The sequence below is a fragment of the Sarcophilus harrisii genome, chromosome 1 (assembly GCF_902635505.1).
Source record: "Sarcophilus harrisii chromosome 1, mSarHar1.11, whole genome shotgun sequence".
NCBI lineage: Eukaryota > Metazoa > Chordata > Mammalia > Dasyuromorphia > Dasyuridae > Sarcophilus > Sarcophilus harrisii.
Genome location: NC_045426.1, coordinates 314413439 through 314431593, shown reverse-complemented (window position 1 = coordinate 314431593; position 18155 = coordinate 314413439). Strand labels below are relative to the sequence as shown.

Genomic DNA, 18155 nt, shown 5'->3' with positions numbered 1-18155 from the left:
ACTTAGTTCTTGATCTCTTCACATTCTTAGATATTTTCTCCTGGGCTTTTTTCTAACTTACCAAATTCTCTCCTATTATTTAGTGACCAGAATATTAAACTACAATTCTGACATAAGTCAAACAGAGAAAAATATGTGTTTATCATTTGTTCCTACCTTAAATTCCTTTCTAGACAATCATTACCCTAATATAAGTAGGCTCCACAATAAAAATTGTAAACTCTGTATTTGGATTCTCAGTTCCTAGCACAGTGCTAAGTAAACATTTAATAAATGCTTCTCAATCTAACTGTAAATCCAATGATTTACAGTAACAATATTGTTACATATTTTGCCACAAAATGTTTTCTTATCCCTCCTCTAAACTCTGTGCAACACAGTTCATATACATGTATATGCACACACACAAACACTTACACACATCTCCAAAAACTCATGAGGAGAGGAGAGGAAACCACCTTTTAGTTTACAATAGCCCACTGCTTAGACATGGCCAGTCTGAAGTACAACCTTTGGTACTTTCATCTGGCTGCCATCCATTGTATAGCAGGACATTCCAAACCTCAAGTATGACATTGTAAAGATTATTGTTTTTTAACTTCAAAATGTCTGGCTAATACTAATGTTGACCAGAACATAGGTTTATGGATTTGGATTAGATGGATAGACAAATGTGAAAGATTAAAAACAATGTGTAACCCTAAGGAAATTAGCATAATTTTAACTATGTCTTCCATCTCCAGATCTTTGTGCTGGATGTCTCCCATTTTTGGAATGCTCTGACTGACTTATTTCTGCCTGATTTCCTGCAAGGATTAGTTCATATCTCACATTGTGCTAGAAGTCTTTCCCAATGATGAGATCTTGAGTAACTAGATGGGGTTGGCAGAGAGAGCCTGAAGTATATCACAGAGGTCATGAGTAGCCTTACTTTGCTATGCCCAGTCAGAAATCCAAGTTATATCAAACTTTTCAAGTTAAAACTCCCATATAAATCTGCCCATGGCTCACATCATCTTTGTTGAGTCCCATTTGGGTCAGTCTGCCACAATTTTGCTAAGTGGTCTTTCCTTTCCCCTCTCCCATGTCATGTGGTATATTTCCTCTTACTCCCCCATCATGTTTCATAGTGTATTTCTCCTTCTTATAGCTAACTTTTTTAAGGTGCTAAACTCCTCTATGGATTTAGTTTGTCAGTTAAGGGCAAACTTCCATCTCATGGAATATACCTTTTCTCCTAGTTAATTGTGAGTTCCACTACAAAACTTATCCTTTCCATTGTTAATTGTCAAAAACCCCTTTCCTTGCTAAGTATATGCTCTGCCACTCTATTTCACATTTACCATTTCTGGTGTCTATTGTATTTCTTCATTTTGTCTGTAATCTCTTCTCTTAAATAAACCTATCTTTTGCCAAAGAGAATGGCCATTGTGAATTCTTCTCGTGACAAACCCCAACATTTGGTGTCTATATCAGTCACATCACCAGGATTCCCTATCCCTACCCACCTCAAACTGCTAATGCCTTTGCCTTTTAACAACTTTCATCTTGTTGTTTGTCCTTTATTCTCAAAGAGGTTCGTGACATTGGGGAAATGATGCCATGACATGCAAGTGAACTGAAGTGAGAAAAGCTTGTTCAAGGTCATCTGCTTCACTTTCCCCTCCAGAGCTATGTGCCTTCATCTACTCTGTATATATCTCCTATGTACTTAATTATTTACATGGTTTCTCCCTTTTTTGAACGCTGTTTTTTGCTTTACTTTAAATACTTAGCATTTACTCCAGGGTCTATAACATAGTAAGCATTTAATAAATGCTTGCTGACTGCTATAAACACACAGCAAATATGAGATAAAATTTTGTGAATTGAAGCTTTCTAAATTAATATATGTTTAAAGCACTCTGTTCTATAGGGTCCTGATTCTAGGAGATGAATATATTGGATATGACTGTTTTGAAAGTGATTTTCCTTATTTAGGTCCATGATGCTGATGAAAAGAAGAGAGGGACAGGTACCAAGTCAGGTTTATAGAATAATGGCATGAGAAAGTGGATTAAGGGATTTTCTTGGGCTTACAAATAATCTACAATAGGTAGATAATATTAGCAATGGACTTTTTTGGAGATATATAGTAAAAATGAAACAACAAAAATTGAATAATACATCAAAGAAGTCAGGAATAAAAGATAAAAATAAATAATTTAATAGTAGGGAAAAATTAATCAATCAAAACAAACATTTTTATTAACAGTCAGGCATTACACTAAGCACTGGTTATATAAAGCAGAAAAAAATTGGTCTTGCTTGAAAGGTACTTATATTCTAATGATGGTAACAACATATGCATGTGTGTGTATATACATTACATATAATAAATAGCTACAAGGATGGGAAAAGTCAAGTCAAGTGACCAAGCATTTCTTAACTTATTTTGTGCCATGAACTGTGCTAAGCACTAGAATACAATTGTAAATTCCAGGTTAACTCCCTGGAGACCTCATGATCAGCCAGAGTCAGGATAAGCAAAAGTCCTTGGTCTTTAGGGGGAGAAATGAAGGAGATGGACAAAACTGCCACAAGCTCTCCACCAACCTCCCTTCTCCTGGTCCTGCTGCAAAGTGCTGGCTTGTCTCACACCACCTTCTAATCTCTCCTGTGATTATCTGTATATACCAAACATCAAACCAGCACAGAACAGTGAGAAGGGCCATTTTTCCAAACATATGCTAATAGTCATTGTCCAATAGGTAATTAGCCTTAAGTGCTGATTCAAGCACACCTTTTAAGAGTTTCATCCCTTTACATACAATTACAAGCATAAAGATATTTCCTGCTTCTAAGGAAAACCATCCTAATGGGGTAAGACATTACATGAAAGGTGTCTAAAAGGGGGATGGGAGCTTGAAAATGCCCTGGGGATATGGTAGAGAAAGTATTGTGATTCAGCAGGTTGACCTGGGACTCTTCCTTAAAGATGGAAAGTTTAGGGGAAATTAGTCAATCAAAGTAGTCTTGTAGGAGTTGAGGGTACTTTCAATCTGAGAAGTGGAGTGCAATGATCTTGGCATGGTAGAGGAAGTCTCCTGGAGTGGATCTAATTTTAAAGGAAGTGATACAATCAATAAGATAGTGATTAGGAGGGAGAGCATTCTAGGAAGGAGGCACCATCAGGAAAAAGTCACAGTGATGGGAGACAGAACATTGAATGGGAAAAGTTTATCAGTATGGTAGGATTATAGAGAAGGAAGCAAATTAGGTGTCCATTGATGGCTAAGAAAATAAAAGTACTATTACTTATTTAGGAGCTATTACTATTGTTTGTCATTTGTTATTGAAGAGGACTCAAGAGTTTTGGAGGTGGATGTCTTTATTTGCAAGTGAATTGGATTTAAATGAGGTGGAGCTATGCAAAGTTATCAGTCTCAGTTCTCTGGAATCATAGTAGTCTAGTGACAAGACTTAGATCAGGATGACTGGTGATGGCCCTGAATCAGTTGCCTATATAAAAAGGATCGAAAAACAAAGGGTTCTCACTGACAGCTCAGTACTCAGATGAAGAATTTGAAAACCAAATAATAGTGAGTGTGTGTGTGTGTGTGTGTGTGTGTGTGTAAAGAGAGAGATATCTGTCACTGTGTCACTGGGAATGATTTCATATGTTTAACTTTGTAATTTTAACAACCAAAAGGAGACTGAAAAAATAACATGCTCATGATGCACAAATTGTTGAATGAGTATGTTAGAACTTCTCTCAAAACCTTTGGATCATTGGTCCTTTAGCACTTCTTCACCACTTTGTTGAATGAATTTCATTGCTATGGGAAGGTACCATATTGTAAGTGTGAGGACCTATCATCTAGTCCTCCAACCAGATAGAGAGACGAACTCTATCTTAGGGCCAAGTCTGGAATCTGGAAGACATAGAATGCTGTGACACTGAGAGTAAATGACAAAGTTTCTAGTATACTTCAGGGTAAGGGGAGTAGCTAACCCCAAGCATAGTCATGGCCCATTTCTACACTATGGCCCTCCATGGATGGGTGTTTTTCACAGGATGAGAAGGTTATAGATCTTGAGTTACCAATGAGGTCATTTACTCTTCTCATAGATGTTGAAATTGAAGCCTAGGGAAGTTAAATCACTTATCCAAAGTCACACACATAGTAATTGCTAAAGATAAGATTTAAACTTATTGGCATTTAACCTTTTTTAAAATTATTGTTATTTGTTTTCCACTTGGACAATGAGGATCCACCGAAAATTCTGATTCAGGGGAACAATCTGGTCAGCTTTTGAAAATTATCCTGGTACTTATCATGTATTTTCCCAGAATGATGGTACTACTTTGTTGTCAGGAAAACTTGATTCAATATGATTCAGTTCAATAAGAATTTACTAAGCAACTACTATGTGCTAAGAAGTATGCTCAGGGTTATATTTTCACTCAGTTCTATGTGATATCATTTTATGATGATATTAAGAGGCAATGTTGACATAGTGGCCAGAGCAGTGGAATTTGAATTAGAACTCAGACATGAGTTCCACAGTCCTCAAATTTTTTTATCTATAAAATAATCTGGTTGGACTTGATGATCTCTAAAGTTCGGTCTGACTCATGCATGACCTTGTGATCTTGAGAAAAATATGTCAGTCAAGAGGACCTCTGCACTATGGAACCTGGTCAGTTGTCTCAGCTGTTAATATTTTTGATGCTCTGCCTGCATTTCTAAATTTCTAACCAGTTTCTGTTGGGAATCCCTGCCCTTAAGATTATAGTTCTATTTAGCTTTGTTGACTTACTACCTATCTAACCCACTTAAATCTGCCTCATGCCATCCTCATTCAATAATACCCTCTTCTGATGTTCCCCTTTAGCTTACTTTTTTTATTACAGCTCTCTACTAATGTCTCGCCATAGTTCTTGGTAATCCTATAAATGTGAGCTGCAGCAAATACCCCAGCAATTCATTGAGGCTACTGCTGCCCTCTGCTGGTTTTGCTATGTCCTGCTAACCTACAACACTGTCACCCATCACATAGTCTACAGGTAGCCCCATGTGCTTCAGTCTCCATGTTTTAGTCACCAGTCGTAGGGCATTAAAGAATTCCTTATTAGTTATTTCAGCCACAAAATAAATAGTTTCTTAAGTATACTGAAGGTTGATGTCAGATTCATATCTAGCTTAACTAACAACAGACTAGCCATTTCTTCTCTTACTGATTGAATAATTATATCTCAAACTTACTTTTGTATATTTAGATTTCCATTGAGAAGTCATATCACCAGCATGAATTAAAATCACAAAAGGATAAAATAGGAACCTTTTGGTTGTTAAAAATTTATTATGAACTTATGCAAACAAATCTATAGTGATCATATAAATAAATATATACTCTACATCATAGTCTTTTCAATAATGCCTAAGTGTGCAGGAAATTACTTTAATCAGTGTCAATACCAAGCACAAATGAGAATTATAAATATGGTCAAATTGTCAGTAAACCTTTGTTTTCCGTAGATAAGTTGAATTCCTTAATACATATTTAATAATACTAGTTTATGCTGAAATGAAAACGAGACTGGCCTAATTATCATCTTCAAAATCCATTCCCTGATATCTGTTGAATATGTGACATAGTAATCTATAGATATGGAATTGCTAGTGTCTATGAACAAATCTATACAATACACCTATGGCTTCTGTTACTCTATAGTTACATCTCTCCTGTATATCTCTTACCACTATCTAAATTTATTTCTTAGATTCTATTTAATACTTTTTTTTTCAGCCTTTTCTTCTATCTTTATATATATCCATTGATTATGCCTATTATTTCAATGGTTACCTTTGTAATCCTTGTCCCAATGTCTATCCCAGGGTATGGGATACCCTTCTTATTAGTGGAGAATTAGGGTGAATGCACTTCCCTGCATTAGGGATAAGATAGAATTGAAAGAGGTCAACAATCCTGGGAAGACACGATGAAGGCTGCTAGCCCATCTCATTTCTTCCCAAAATCTTTTCTTTCAACCCTCTGAAGTAGAGTTAGCCTGTTCCATTCTCTCTGAAAGCTGGAAGCCAGACAAGATCAAAATGATTCCTTGAAAAAGATTTGAAAGTTCAAAAATCCCAAATATGACTGAAGAAAGTTGGGGCTCTGTCTCAAGACTCAGAAAAAGTAGGGTATTCCTCTCCACCAATAAGAGGCTCTCCACCAATACTGGGACAGGTATTACACCATTATAAGATTGACTCATAAATCTAAATATCTTGCCCTACTATTTCTTCTCACCATGTTAGCAGTAATAGAGTTTTTTTTAAAGTCCTATTCACCCCCCTTCTGCTTTTCTTTCCATATGTAGTCACCAAGTCTGTTGATTCTAACTCGAATGTCTTTTATATTCACCATCCTGAAACTTTATTTTTTTCTAGCTACTTCTGCCTGAAAATGGAAAGACTATAATATATTAGTTCCTGAGGCATCTGGGTGTTACAATATATAGAGCTCTGAGTCTTGAGTGAGGCAAACCTGAGATAAAAACCAGCCCCAAACAAATACTGGTTGTGTGACCCTAAGTAAGCCACTTAACTTTTGTCTGTTTCCGTTTCCTCAATAGTAAAATGGGGACCATAATAGCTCACTACTCAGGGTAGTTGTGAGGATGAAATGAAGTAATATTTGTAAAGGTACCTTAGTACAAAGTACATGCTTAATAAGTGCTTATTTCTCCCCTTTCCCTTTCCCCTTCCACTCTAGCCTGAATTCAAACGTTGGCTTTGACCAGGTCTATCTGATTCAGGTTTCTTCCCTTGCTCTAAGCCTCCAAGTTAAGCACTTATTCCATTGCAAACTTTCCTGTCTCTGTATCCTCCTCATATAATTTTACCCTTCAGCCTATTTTCTTCCTCTAGGAATCTTATCCCCACCTTCAAGACTATATCTCTGGCTGTGATCTCTGTCTTTTTTTGGACTCCTATTGTACTTGGTTTGTATGATGCTCTTTATAATTAAAGAAGCCAATGCACTATAACAATCATCAGGCTGACCAATAGAAAAGAATGGAATTACTTTCAAATCTCAGCTCTTCCTTTTTCTAACTATGTAACTTGAGGCAAGAGTCTATGAGCCTCAGGCTTCTCATCTGTAAAATAAATGTTGTTGTGACAACTGAATGAGAAAATATGGGATCTGATACAAAAAGTACATTAGAAGTTATCTAATTCCTGAGCATGAATCAACTCTCTAGTATCTCTAATCTTTCTTCATTTCAAAGATGAAACCCAGGGAGGTAAGAGATTAAGTAAATTATTCAAGATCATGGATAGTTGGTGACAGAACCAGAATTTGTATTGAAGCCCTCCAGTGTTAAAATCAATGTTCTTTCCAATGTTCCAACTATTTTTGATAAAGGAAATAAAGTATTTTGGAAGCAGAAACTACATATACATACATATATATATATATATATATATACACATTTGTAACATAATCATTTGTGTAAACATGTTACCTCTCCTACTAGATTGTAAACTTCTTGAAGAGAATAACTAAATCTTTGAATCTCCTGAACTAAACATAGTGCTTTACACATAGGCATTTAATGATGAAATGATCATAGTAATAGCTAACATTTTTATAGCATTTCAAGGTTTGCAAAAGACTTTACAAATATGAACTGATTCTATTGTTAGAACAGTTTTGAGAGATAGGCGCCATTATTATCCCCTTTTATACAGAGAAGGTAGTCAAAAGCCAAATGACTTATTCAAAGTCACACAGATAATGAGTGTCTTAGGCATGATGTGAATGCAAGCCTTATTCCAGGCTAAAAGCTATCTGTTTCATTGTCTAGCGGGAGTAAGAAAGATGTCAGACTGATATACTAGAAAGAAGCAATTAGGTTAGTCATTGCACTGTAACAGTCACTGGAGTGGTCAACAGAATTGAATTGAATTGAATTGCTTTCAAAACCCCGTTCTTCCCTCCACTAGCTACATAACTTAAGGGAAGACACTTCAGATCTTGGAGTTAACATAGGAAACCTAAATACAAATTCTTTCTCTGCAAGCTTTCTAATTGTATGGTTTGGGATGTCATTTAACTTTCTTTTACCTCTATTTCCTAATCTGTAAAGTGAGTGGGCTCTACTAGATGGTCTCTGAGGTCTTTTCTACCTCTGCATTAGAGTAACTTTTGTTTTCTCATGTCAGTCAACAAGCATTTATTCACTAATTACTTTCTGTGTTCAGGCATTGTGCTAACCATTGGGAATAAAAATACAAGCAGAAAAACAAGTCTCCAATATCAAGAAGCTTACATTCTAATGGGGGAAGACAATATATAAAAAGGAAGCTGAAAAGGATGGGGGTATATAATACAAAGATATACAAGGCATTATATAGAAAATTAGGGTGCCCTCATTAAATGATAGTTCTAGGAGGAACCATTCAATGGGGGAAAGGTGAGGAAAAAGGGTACTTCCAACGTGTGAGTTCTAGGGCTGGCGTGAGCTTCTGGGATGTTGAGGTTTCTGAGTGATGGCTGGGAAAATTTCAAGTGAAGCCTGGAGAGGAATGAAAACTTGATTGTCTTGTGTGTTCTCCTCAAACGGAGGTTCAGAGAGTATCTGTATGTGTTTCATAGACTCCTTTAGCAGTCTGGTGAAGCATATGGACCTCTTCCCAGAATCATGCTTTTATGCATTAAAATAAAACACATAGGATCACTAAGAAAACCAAATTATATTGGATTACATTGAAATACAGTTAACAAAATATTTAGCAAACAAGTCCATCGGCCTCAGGTTAAGAGAACCTGTGCTAGATCTGTTTCTGTAAAGAAAGGAAGGGATGTGATGCACAGGATGTGCTTTTGTCCTATGGCTCTTGTTTTAGTATTGAATTTTTTTTTGACCAGGTATATTGTCTTGCATGTTTCTAGATTGAATATAAATTAATTTCAAAAGCATTTCTGAGATTTCAGCATCCTCTTGAATTATGGTTTTATCTTTGTGGGCATTGGCACCCATCCTAATTTGCTTTCATTGTAAAATGTAGATGTCTTCCCTTCCCCCAAGGGAGACCAAAATTCCCAGTGGCTGTAGTTACTTGTTTGGCCTCCAGCCCCACTGTCTCAGTAAAGAAAAAATGTACCTTCCTGGACCTAGCTAATAGAACGGTGGAGGCTATCATGCAGAAGGAAGAACAGACTCTGCTGCACTCAGGGAAGGCTGTAAGGAAGCATGGTTTTATTTGGTGGCCGCGGTAATTTGCTTTCATTCTGCAAACCTCTTAGAACATACCGTCCTCCTCGGAATTCCTCCCCGCAGCACCCTGACCCACGATGGATCCCCCAGATCACCACCAAAACACGAGAGAAGAACCCGCACCTGACGTTTCTAAGCATGAGAACCGGTTCCTCGCAATCCGTACCCGCCGCCAGAGGGCTCCCCTCTGAAACAAACTAGGCAAGCTTTTATTTTGTCAGTTTTGGGGGACAGGCAGGGGAACAGTGGCTGGGACCTCTAATCTTCTCGGTTCAGTAGGGAGAGGGGGTAAAGTTGTGTATGAATGAGTGAGAGAACGTTAGGGCCTCCGCGTGAGGCTGACAGCGTGAGTGTGGACGTCATAGCGTGTGAGAGACAGTCCCGAGTGCGTGTGTGCGCGCCCGCGTGTATGAGTGTGTGACTCACTGTCTGAGAGTTGGTGTGTCTCAGAGGTTCGCACAGGAAACTGATCCTCATTAATTAATGATCTCCGAGCTTCCCCGTGTACCCTTATCCAGACTCACTAAAAACCACCTAACAGGGTAGTGCTGGGTGTGTTGGATGGGGCGTGCTTCTGTCCCTGGAGGGTTTGTCTGTGGGTCTGTCCCGGGAACGCGTCCTCGTGAGAGGGCTGCGTGTCTTCTCCGAGTGTGTTAGACTCAAGTGTGTGCGTTTCCCTGCTCTGCCTGTCCTGTTTCCTATGTCAGGTGTGTGTGTGTGTGTGTGTGTGTTGTGTGTGCGCTGGAGCATTAGAACGTGTGTAACCTTAGGGTGTGTGATAGTTAAGTAGGTGTGTAGGTGAGTAGGCGTATATGCTACTTGGGTGTTTATTTGTCTACATCCCTGTCGGAGTGTGTGGGTGTCTGTTCTGGGCGTGTACCTCGTTGAGGGGTGTGTGTGTGTGTGTGTGTGTGTGTGTGTGCTTGTGTGATGTTCGTTTTTTAGCTTGCGGGACGAGGGTGGGGAGGAGTAGGAGGGAATGGAACCTCCTTGCGGGGGTGGCTGTCCCATCTCGGGAGGGCAGGCTGGGTTTGTGGGCTGGTTCCATGTGTGCGTGCATAGCTGCCGGCCCCTTCCCTCCGCCCTTCCCGACCCAGCCCCGCCCATGGATCCTGGGGAGCAAGGGGCGGGGAAGGGCTCCCCTCGGAGCGCACGGTCAAGCAGGGATTTCCGTTGGGGCGCACTGAGGAGCTCCAGGCACCTACGGGCATTTCGTGTGGGGGTGGAGGGTGAAGGGGAACAGGGTTGCTCGTGGTCCCCCAGAAAAGTCCAGGCTTTATAAAAGAAGGGGCCCGGGTCCCTGTTGGCGGGGCGCGGGCTCCAGGGACCCGGGCCGCTGACGTCAGGCGGCCCCTTTAAATAGAGCCAGCAGCGCGTTCAGCTCGGCATTTCCCGGGGAGTCAGTGAGCCGGCGCCGCCGCAGCCGGTGGCCGCCAGCAGCTGCCGCCAGCGCCGGGGTTTTACGCCCCTATCCGACCCGAGATTACCGGTTTGTGCTTCCCGGGCCCCTGGCCGCCTCAAGCACAGAAGGATATAGAGGCTTGCTCTAGGTTGGGGGCGGGTCCTGGGCAACGCGGGACTGGGATGCCTGCGCCGGGACACTCTGGGAGCCTCCTCAACTCCCCATAGCCTCTTCTCTTACGACTAGGAGATGCGGGAAGAGCCGCCGCCTGGTCCCAGAGCTGCCGCCGCCGCCGGGAGTCCCGGGCAGCCGGGCATGGTGGGCGCGCAGGCTGGCATCGCCCCGCGAAGAGGGCGGCCCCGACGCCCAGCCCGCAACTGTTGCTCCCCTGCTGGGGTCGCGCCCCCCATGCCCCAACAGGTCCGGAGCAGTCCCGCCGGCACCCCCCAGGAAACCATGCCCCCTGCTCCGGGCCCATGGAGACATGGCCTGTAGAGTGCTCGGCTGGGCAGTGCCACCTCCCCCCCGGCTGACGCGCAGGTTCCTCTTCATCTTCACGCTCTCTCTGTCCTGCACTTACCTGTGTTACAGCCTTCTCTTCTGCTGCGACAGCCTCATGCAAAGCCGTGGCCTCGGGGAGCACCGCTGCCTTCTCATCCAGAACGTGGGCGGCAAGAAACTTCTCCAGAAGTCCCCTTACTGCAGCCTAGAGGGGCCCGCGCCCAGCGCTGCTTCCCCCGGGGCCCCCGCCCTCAGTTCCGCGCCCGCACCCGCTCCCCGCCTGGCCACCACCAACCATTCTGGAACCCCGAAACTGGGCACGAAGCGGCTACCCCAGGCCATCATCGTAGGTGTGAAGAAGGGGGGCACCCGGGCGGTGCTGGAGTTTATCCGCGTACACCCAGACGTACGGGCTGTGGGTACTGAGCCCCACTTCTTTGATCGGAACTACGACCGGGGTCTGGACTGGTACAGGTAAGAAGACATTAATTCCTTCCCTTAGGGCTTCCTAGAGATGGGACTGGCTCAGCAGGAGGGAGCTCTGCAACCCACAGCCTTTGGGGCCCAGTAAACTACGGTCTCGGTCCCTGCGTGCCTTGTGTCCCCCATCTCTCCTCCACTGAGAGGGAACCGCCCTCCCTGGTTTATGTGCGCTCTGGAGAGTCGAGATACTTGGTAGTCTCTGCTCCCATCTGGATGGAGTATTTTCATCTGCGCCCCGCCAGTGGCAGACGGAATTGAGTGGGCCCGGTTGAGGGGAAAGGGAAGAAAGTGGCAGCCGGGTGTTGAATTGCAAGAGGCACAGACGTGGGTTTTTTGCCGCCTCTGCAGTAAGGGAAGCAGCCAAGATTGGGATCTCTGCAGAATATTAAGGGTTAATGTTATTAGCCATGGACTGAAATTCCAGGGCTTTGGTGGCTTCCACATTGAATTGTAGGCTTTGTGGTATCCTTCCACCCCATCTCCTATCGGCAGTCTCCTTCTCTGTGTTTCTAGGCAGTCCAGAGAGGTTTGCAAGTTCATTTCTATACCCATCAACCTTCCCTATCCGGTTCCCTAGGGCTGGATCTCACTCCTCCCAGAAGACAGGACTCTACTTTTAATTATGGTGGCAGCCCTCCCAGGAGAAATTCATGGGATAGCTGGGGCTTTTGTTAGCCTTTGGGTTTTGAACACAGGAGGCTTTTTGTTCTTTTTCTTTTTTCTGAACTTCATATGCTAGTGGAGAGTCTATAAAAGACTCACTGGAGCCAACTTCTTTGAGAAGAGTCTCTGAGGGAGCTCATTAAGGTGATTTGGAAACTTCACTATTAAAATGGAAGTGCACCACATACTCCTAGAAATTCAGAGTAATGTTGCTGGGAGGGTACCGAGTGAGATTCCTGTGACTAAGGAGTTTGGGGAGAGTGGAAAAGAGATTTGAGGCTTCCTTAGACTTGCCTCTTAGGAAACCTCAGTGGATTGAAATTGAACAAACTCTCTGGATTCAAGAGGAAGATAGTTTTCCCAGGCTGGGTTAGTAGAAGCTGAAATATTTAAAATTGGGGTTTCCTGGGGTTGGCCCCAGGGAAATGGGTAACTACAAACTGGCAGCAATCCTTTTCATGGTACACCCCAAAAAATAAAATCAGGTTTACTTTCCTTAAATCCCAACTATACATATCCCTATATCTACCAGAAAGAGACAAACCAAAATGAAAACTGATTTGGTAGCCTATAAACTTCATTTTGAACTCATAATGTCAAATGGGCTCTCAGCCATGGATGTCAACTAGTGAGATCAAGGATAGATGAGAATACTAGAATTGAAGGAGAACTTCAGAGATCATCTACTCTAACACATTTTAAAGTAGGAATCCCCTTCTTCATACCCTTGATCTAGGTTTTGGCTGGAAGACTTGCAGTGATGGATAATTCACTATTTCTATCTCTTCCATTCTACTTCTGGACAGCTCCAATTGTTAGGAAGTTTTTTCCTCATGTTTAGTTAGGCAGCAGCTCTCCAAGGTGGCATTGACAGCCCTGCAGAGTTCCATCTGGTGTTCCCAGGAATCTGCCCATCTGCCTGAACAATTAAGAACCTTCCTTCAGACTCTGTGGTGCTAGTCACTGCCTTCTATTTTGCTAAAGTAAAGGTTCAGGCTCCTAGTGTCTTTTAGGGAGGTTTCTGGCTCTTATCTTCAGGAACTCTAAGAATCAGAACTTATCAAACTTCCCTCCTTATCTCCTCTTTCAACCAGCCACTAAGTATATGGATTCTCTATATTCTAAAGAGTATTTCTAAAGGCTTATTCTGAAGGAAAGTCCTGCAACTTCTAAGACTTTTTTTTCTTGGTTCCAAGGTTTATTTCATATTCTTGAACATATTGTTCTACCAAAGGTTATCAGACTAATGTTAAATCAGTTTATCTCATGAGGTTTGAATTCTAGCCATTAAAATCACTCCTCTGTCATTTTTCTGGAGATATGTGAATTGTACCTGGCTTTAATTATTAATTTTGCTAGAAGAAATATTAGCAGGTAGAAGTTTATATGTATTGCTCACTATGGGCAGAGAGAAAGGGCCCAGGATTGATGTAGAAATCTGTATTGTAGACAAATGTTGTGCATAGTCCTGGAGATATAGTAGAAAGCATGCTGGGCCAAATGACAAGAGATATAAGTTTTTAGTCCTATCCCACAGCTAACTAGCATTATGTCCTTAGATATAAACTTCACCTCTCTAGAACTCATGATATCATAGAATAACACAGTAGGCAATTAATAAATATTTGTTGAATAACATTAAATATAATTTAAGTTCAATGAGGGCAGGGATTATTTGTTTTTGTCTTCAAATCCCTAGCAACTAGAATAGTGATAACTTTAATAATGAATTAATAGATTGAATAGAATATTAGAACTGACAGAGGACCTGACTTAGTCCAATTGTTTTGTTTTCACATATGTGGAATGGTGAGCTTCAGAGAGCTCAAGTGACTTTGTCCAGGCCTACATAGCCAGTTAGAAATAGAGCCAGAAAAAGAATCTGGTGCCCTATTTCCCTATGTCTATCCTTACTCAGTTTCTTCATTTGCTGAAAGAAGAATTGAGGCTAGATAGTCTTTTCAGTGTCTAATAGATATTCCATGATTCTATAAGGACATTGGATATGAGAATGAGGAAATTTGTTAGCATTGGGTTTGCCAAAAAAAAAAAAAAAAAAAAAAAAAAAACCCAGCTTTGCCAACTTTGATATTTAGTTGTACAATTACTGATACTAGACTTTTCTCTGTTCTCTGAAGGAAAAAAAAAACCCAAACATTTCTGCCTGGAGCTAGATAAAAATAAGGAAGTTGTAGAAGAGATTTCTGCACAAGTTGGGAAATATTTGGACCAGATAACCCCTAGGATCCATTGCAATTCTGAGATTCTGTAATTTGAACTAAAGACCAAAATGGCACAACTCTCCCTGACCCCTCCCCCACCCCCCACCCCTGGACAAAACATACCTTACTCCCTTTCCAAAACAGAGTATGGAGAATGAGAGCAATCACGATATTAGAGTAAGATTTCAAGATTAGTGGAAATTCTAATCAGAGGCAAAAACTGATAAGCAAAGGGGAAGGGCTACCAGATTGTAACTCCTAGCTAGGTTGTTTCTACTTAATTTTGGGGCAGTACAAACAATACCCAAATCTGGGAGAGAGATTGGATTGGCCGCTAGTGCTCCTTCCTATGGCTATAACCCAGTTCCCTGATAGAGGCTAGCGCTTCCTTGATGGAACAACTAATAAATGGTTGTGAAGCATGCTGCAAATGTAAAATAACAATAATCAATTATCCCTGTACTTTCAGATTAACACCCCTTATCCCAAACATTGATCCTCCTAAGACCCATACCATATCCATATACTAAGTGAAAAGGAAATGAGGTTTCTTTTCCACCTTCCAACCAGAAATCCCTCTCTTCCTTTTTTCTCCCTCTTTCTCTACCTCTTTTCCTCCTTTTCTTTCTTTCCTTCCCTCCTTTCCTCTTTTTCCTCCCTCCCTCTCTTTCCTTTCCTTTCCTTCCCTCCCTCCTTCTTCCCTCCCTCTTTTCTCCTTCCTTCCCTCCTTCTCTCCCCCCTCCCTCCCTTCTCCTTTCCCTTCCCACTCCCTCCCCTTTTCCCTTCCCCTCTTCCTTCCTCCCCTTCTTCCTTCCTTCCTCCCCTCCTTCCTTCCTCCTTACCTTCCTTTCTCCCTCCCTCCCTTCCTCTCTCCCTCTCTTCTTTTTTCCCTCCCTCCCTCCCTTCTTTCCTTCCGATCATTTTTATTTTTAACATTGGCATGTGTGAGTTTTAGCCTCCTATCTGTGAACCTTGGCTATGGGGGCAGTGTAAGTTTCCCCCCCCCCCAAAAAAAAAATTGCATTTTAATTCTGCTAAAATCTCAGCTGATTAAGAACTATAGTGGTGGTGGTTGCTATTTCTTTCCTGCCTCCTTCCTTTCTCTCTTGGGTATTAATTTTTCCCACCCACCAAATGATTCTCAATAGAAAAGATCAGGCAAACTCAGCTCCTACTAGAGAAACCTTTGTAGCAAACTGACCCCACACATACCTAGATGATGAATGTCAGGCGGGCCAGACACCCTGGGATCATACTTTCTGAGAAAAAGAATAACAATAGCTCGTTACTGACTTTCAGTTCTTTCAATTTCAGACTTAAACTTCTCAAACTATAGGTTGTAGTTGTGAAAATAATGTTTCAACATGCAATAATACCTAAGATATCTAAGATTATTTACTATTTTCAAGATACTTTGCCAATTATCTCATTAATTCAACAACTCTAAGGGAAATCTTTCCCTGACTGCAAATTGGTAGCTCAACTAAGACTAGGTCCAGGTTTCATTTCTGATATTTACTGTTTGTGTGACCCTAGGCAAATCACTTGGCTTGTTTAAGCTCCACTAGCCTCTTCTATAAAATGGGAATACTTTATACTCAAGGGAAGCTTATTGTGAGGAAATCACTATGTAAATCTTTAATTATTATATTAATGTGATTAATTATATATTAATGTGATTAGTCTTAATACTTTCCAAACTTCGGTATACATAACATCTTTTTATTTATTCTCTTTACATTTATTCTGTTTGTGCTTATATATTCTGTTATCTTCCCTGTTAGAATATAAAGCTCTAGAAGAGGAGGGATTGTTTTATTATATGTATTATGAGGTAGTCTAGCACAGGCCTAGCATTTAGTAAGTAGGTACTTAATAAGCGGCTGTTGATTGATTAGATGACTTTAACCATCTGGGGAAAGTTGGGTAGGGAAATCTATGAAATCAAGGGAAATTTTCACTTTTAGCACAATAGAAAAATTTCTCTATTCTCTGAATAATCAGACATTCCTAAAGTTTGGACATGAAATTGAAATAAGGTTTAGGAATTAGTGAAAATCCTATTCAGAGACCAAGATTGATAAACGGAGGGGAAGGGACTATGAGACTGTAATCCTTACATAGTCTGCTTCTACTTAGCCATGTGTATATATGGACATGAACAATACCCAAGTATCAGTCATTTGCCCTGAATCTAAAAGCACTGAGATTCCTTCAGAACTTTCTATCATCCATAGATCCAAATTCTTGGAGATCCTGAAGGGAGCAGCAGGCAGAGCCTTTTTTTTTTTTTTTTTTTTTTTTTTAACACTCAATCCTGTGGGATGTGATGTTCCCCTTCTTGGAACAAGAAATATTTCAGATTTTCAAAGAATCACAGACTTGGAAAATTGTAACCTTGGCAAAAGGGATCTTTCATGTCTTGAATTCCACTCCTTCTTCCCCAATTTGACAGACAATGTGAATCAATCTTAGAGAGATGAACAGATTTGCCTAAGGTCAAGTAGGCAGTAAAATAAAAAGTAGGGATTTGAATCCAAGTCCTCTGATTTTACATTAAAAAGAATTCTCTTCAGCTTTTCAGTGTCCCATTGACAAGAGTTTTCCAGAAAAGCTACCTGGCATTTCTCCCTTAGGTGGAAATTTACAGGTTTTTCTTTTTTTGGTGGGTGGTGGTGGAGGTGGTGAGTAGGATTATCATTGTAAAGGGCAGCTAGGTGATATAGTGAATAGAGCACCGGGCCTAAAGTCAGAAACTCCGGAGTTCAAATGTGACCTCAGACACACACTTAACACTTCCTGGCTCTGTGACCCTGGCAAGTCACTTAACCCCAAATGCCTCGGGGGAAAAAAAGAAGTAAATAAATGAATTCAAGTTGGAGAGGGGAAAAGGTATATGAGAGAATTCTGGAATGGGGAAAAGATTTGCTGGTATTAGACAAATAGCACTCTTAGTTCCTATCTTCATGTCACTTCCTTTTTTATTTATTTGGAGTCAGCTGTATTCTATCAGTAGACTATAAACTTTTGGGGAGCATGCACAATTTCATTTTTGTCTTTGCATTTTTAATATCTCGCATAGTGCCTTGTATGTAGTAGGCATTTAATAAACACTTAGTGAATCTCTACATCTATATCAATTCAAGGCAAGATAGAGATTGGAGTAGAAAATCCCATAATAAAGTCTGTCTAGGAAAGAAACAGTAGAGTATAATGGTATGAAAAAGGGATTTGGATTATTTGGAGAATTCAAGTTCAAATTCTACTTCAGCCAAATGATTATCACCTCTGTGATCTTAGCTAAGTCATGTAACATTTTCCTCATCTTTAACATAAAGAGATTGGACTAGATTGACCCCCCCTAATGTCCCTTCCGGCTCTACATTTATGATTCATGAGCCTATGATAAGCATCATGAATACTGAAAATGACACTGTTCTGGGAGTCCCAAGACTCAAGTTCTAATCTTCACTCTGTTCTTATTGTACAACCAAAACTGTTTCCTCACCTGTCATACAAAAATAATGTCCCACCACTGTGAAGATGAAATGACAGAATAGGTATAAAAGTGCTTTGAAAAGCTTTCATGCTATGTATAAATATCTCTGTCAAA

At 40.8% G+C, this 18155-nt stretch overlaps 1 protein-coding gene across 1 annotated transcript in view; it reads left to right on the top strand.

The window, feature by feature from the left end:
* Window positions 1-11138: 11138 nt before the first annotated feature.
* Window positions 11139-18155, top strand: part of HS3ST2 (heparan sulfate-glucosamine 3-sulfotransferase 2) — a 139277-nt gene continuing 132260 nt past the window's right edge. Inside the window, exon 1 of the mRNA XM_031945333.1 lies at window positions 11139-11648. Coding sequence (XP_031801193.1) covers window positions 11158-11648 — 491 coding nt within the window. The 5' untranslated portion in view covers window positions 11139-11157. The remainder of the gene's footprint in view (window positions 11649-18155) is intronic.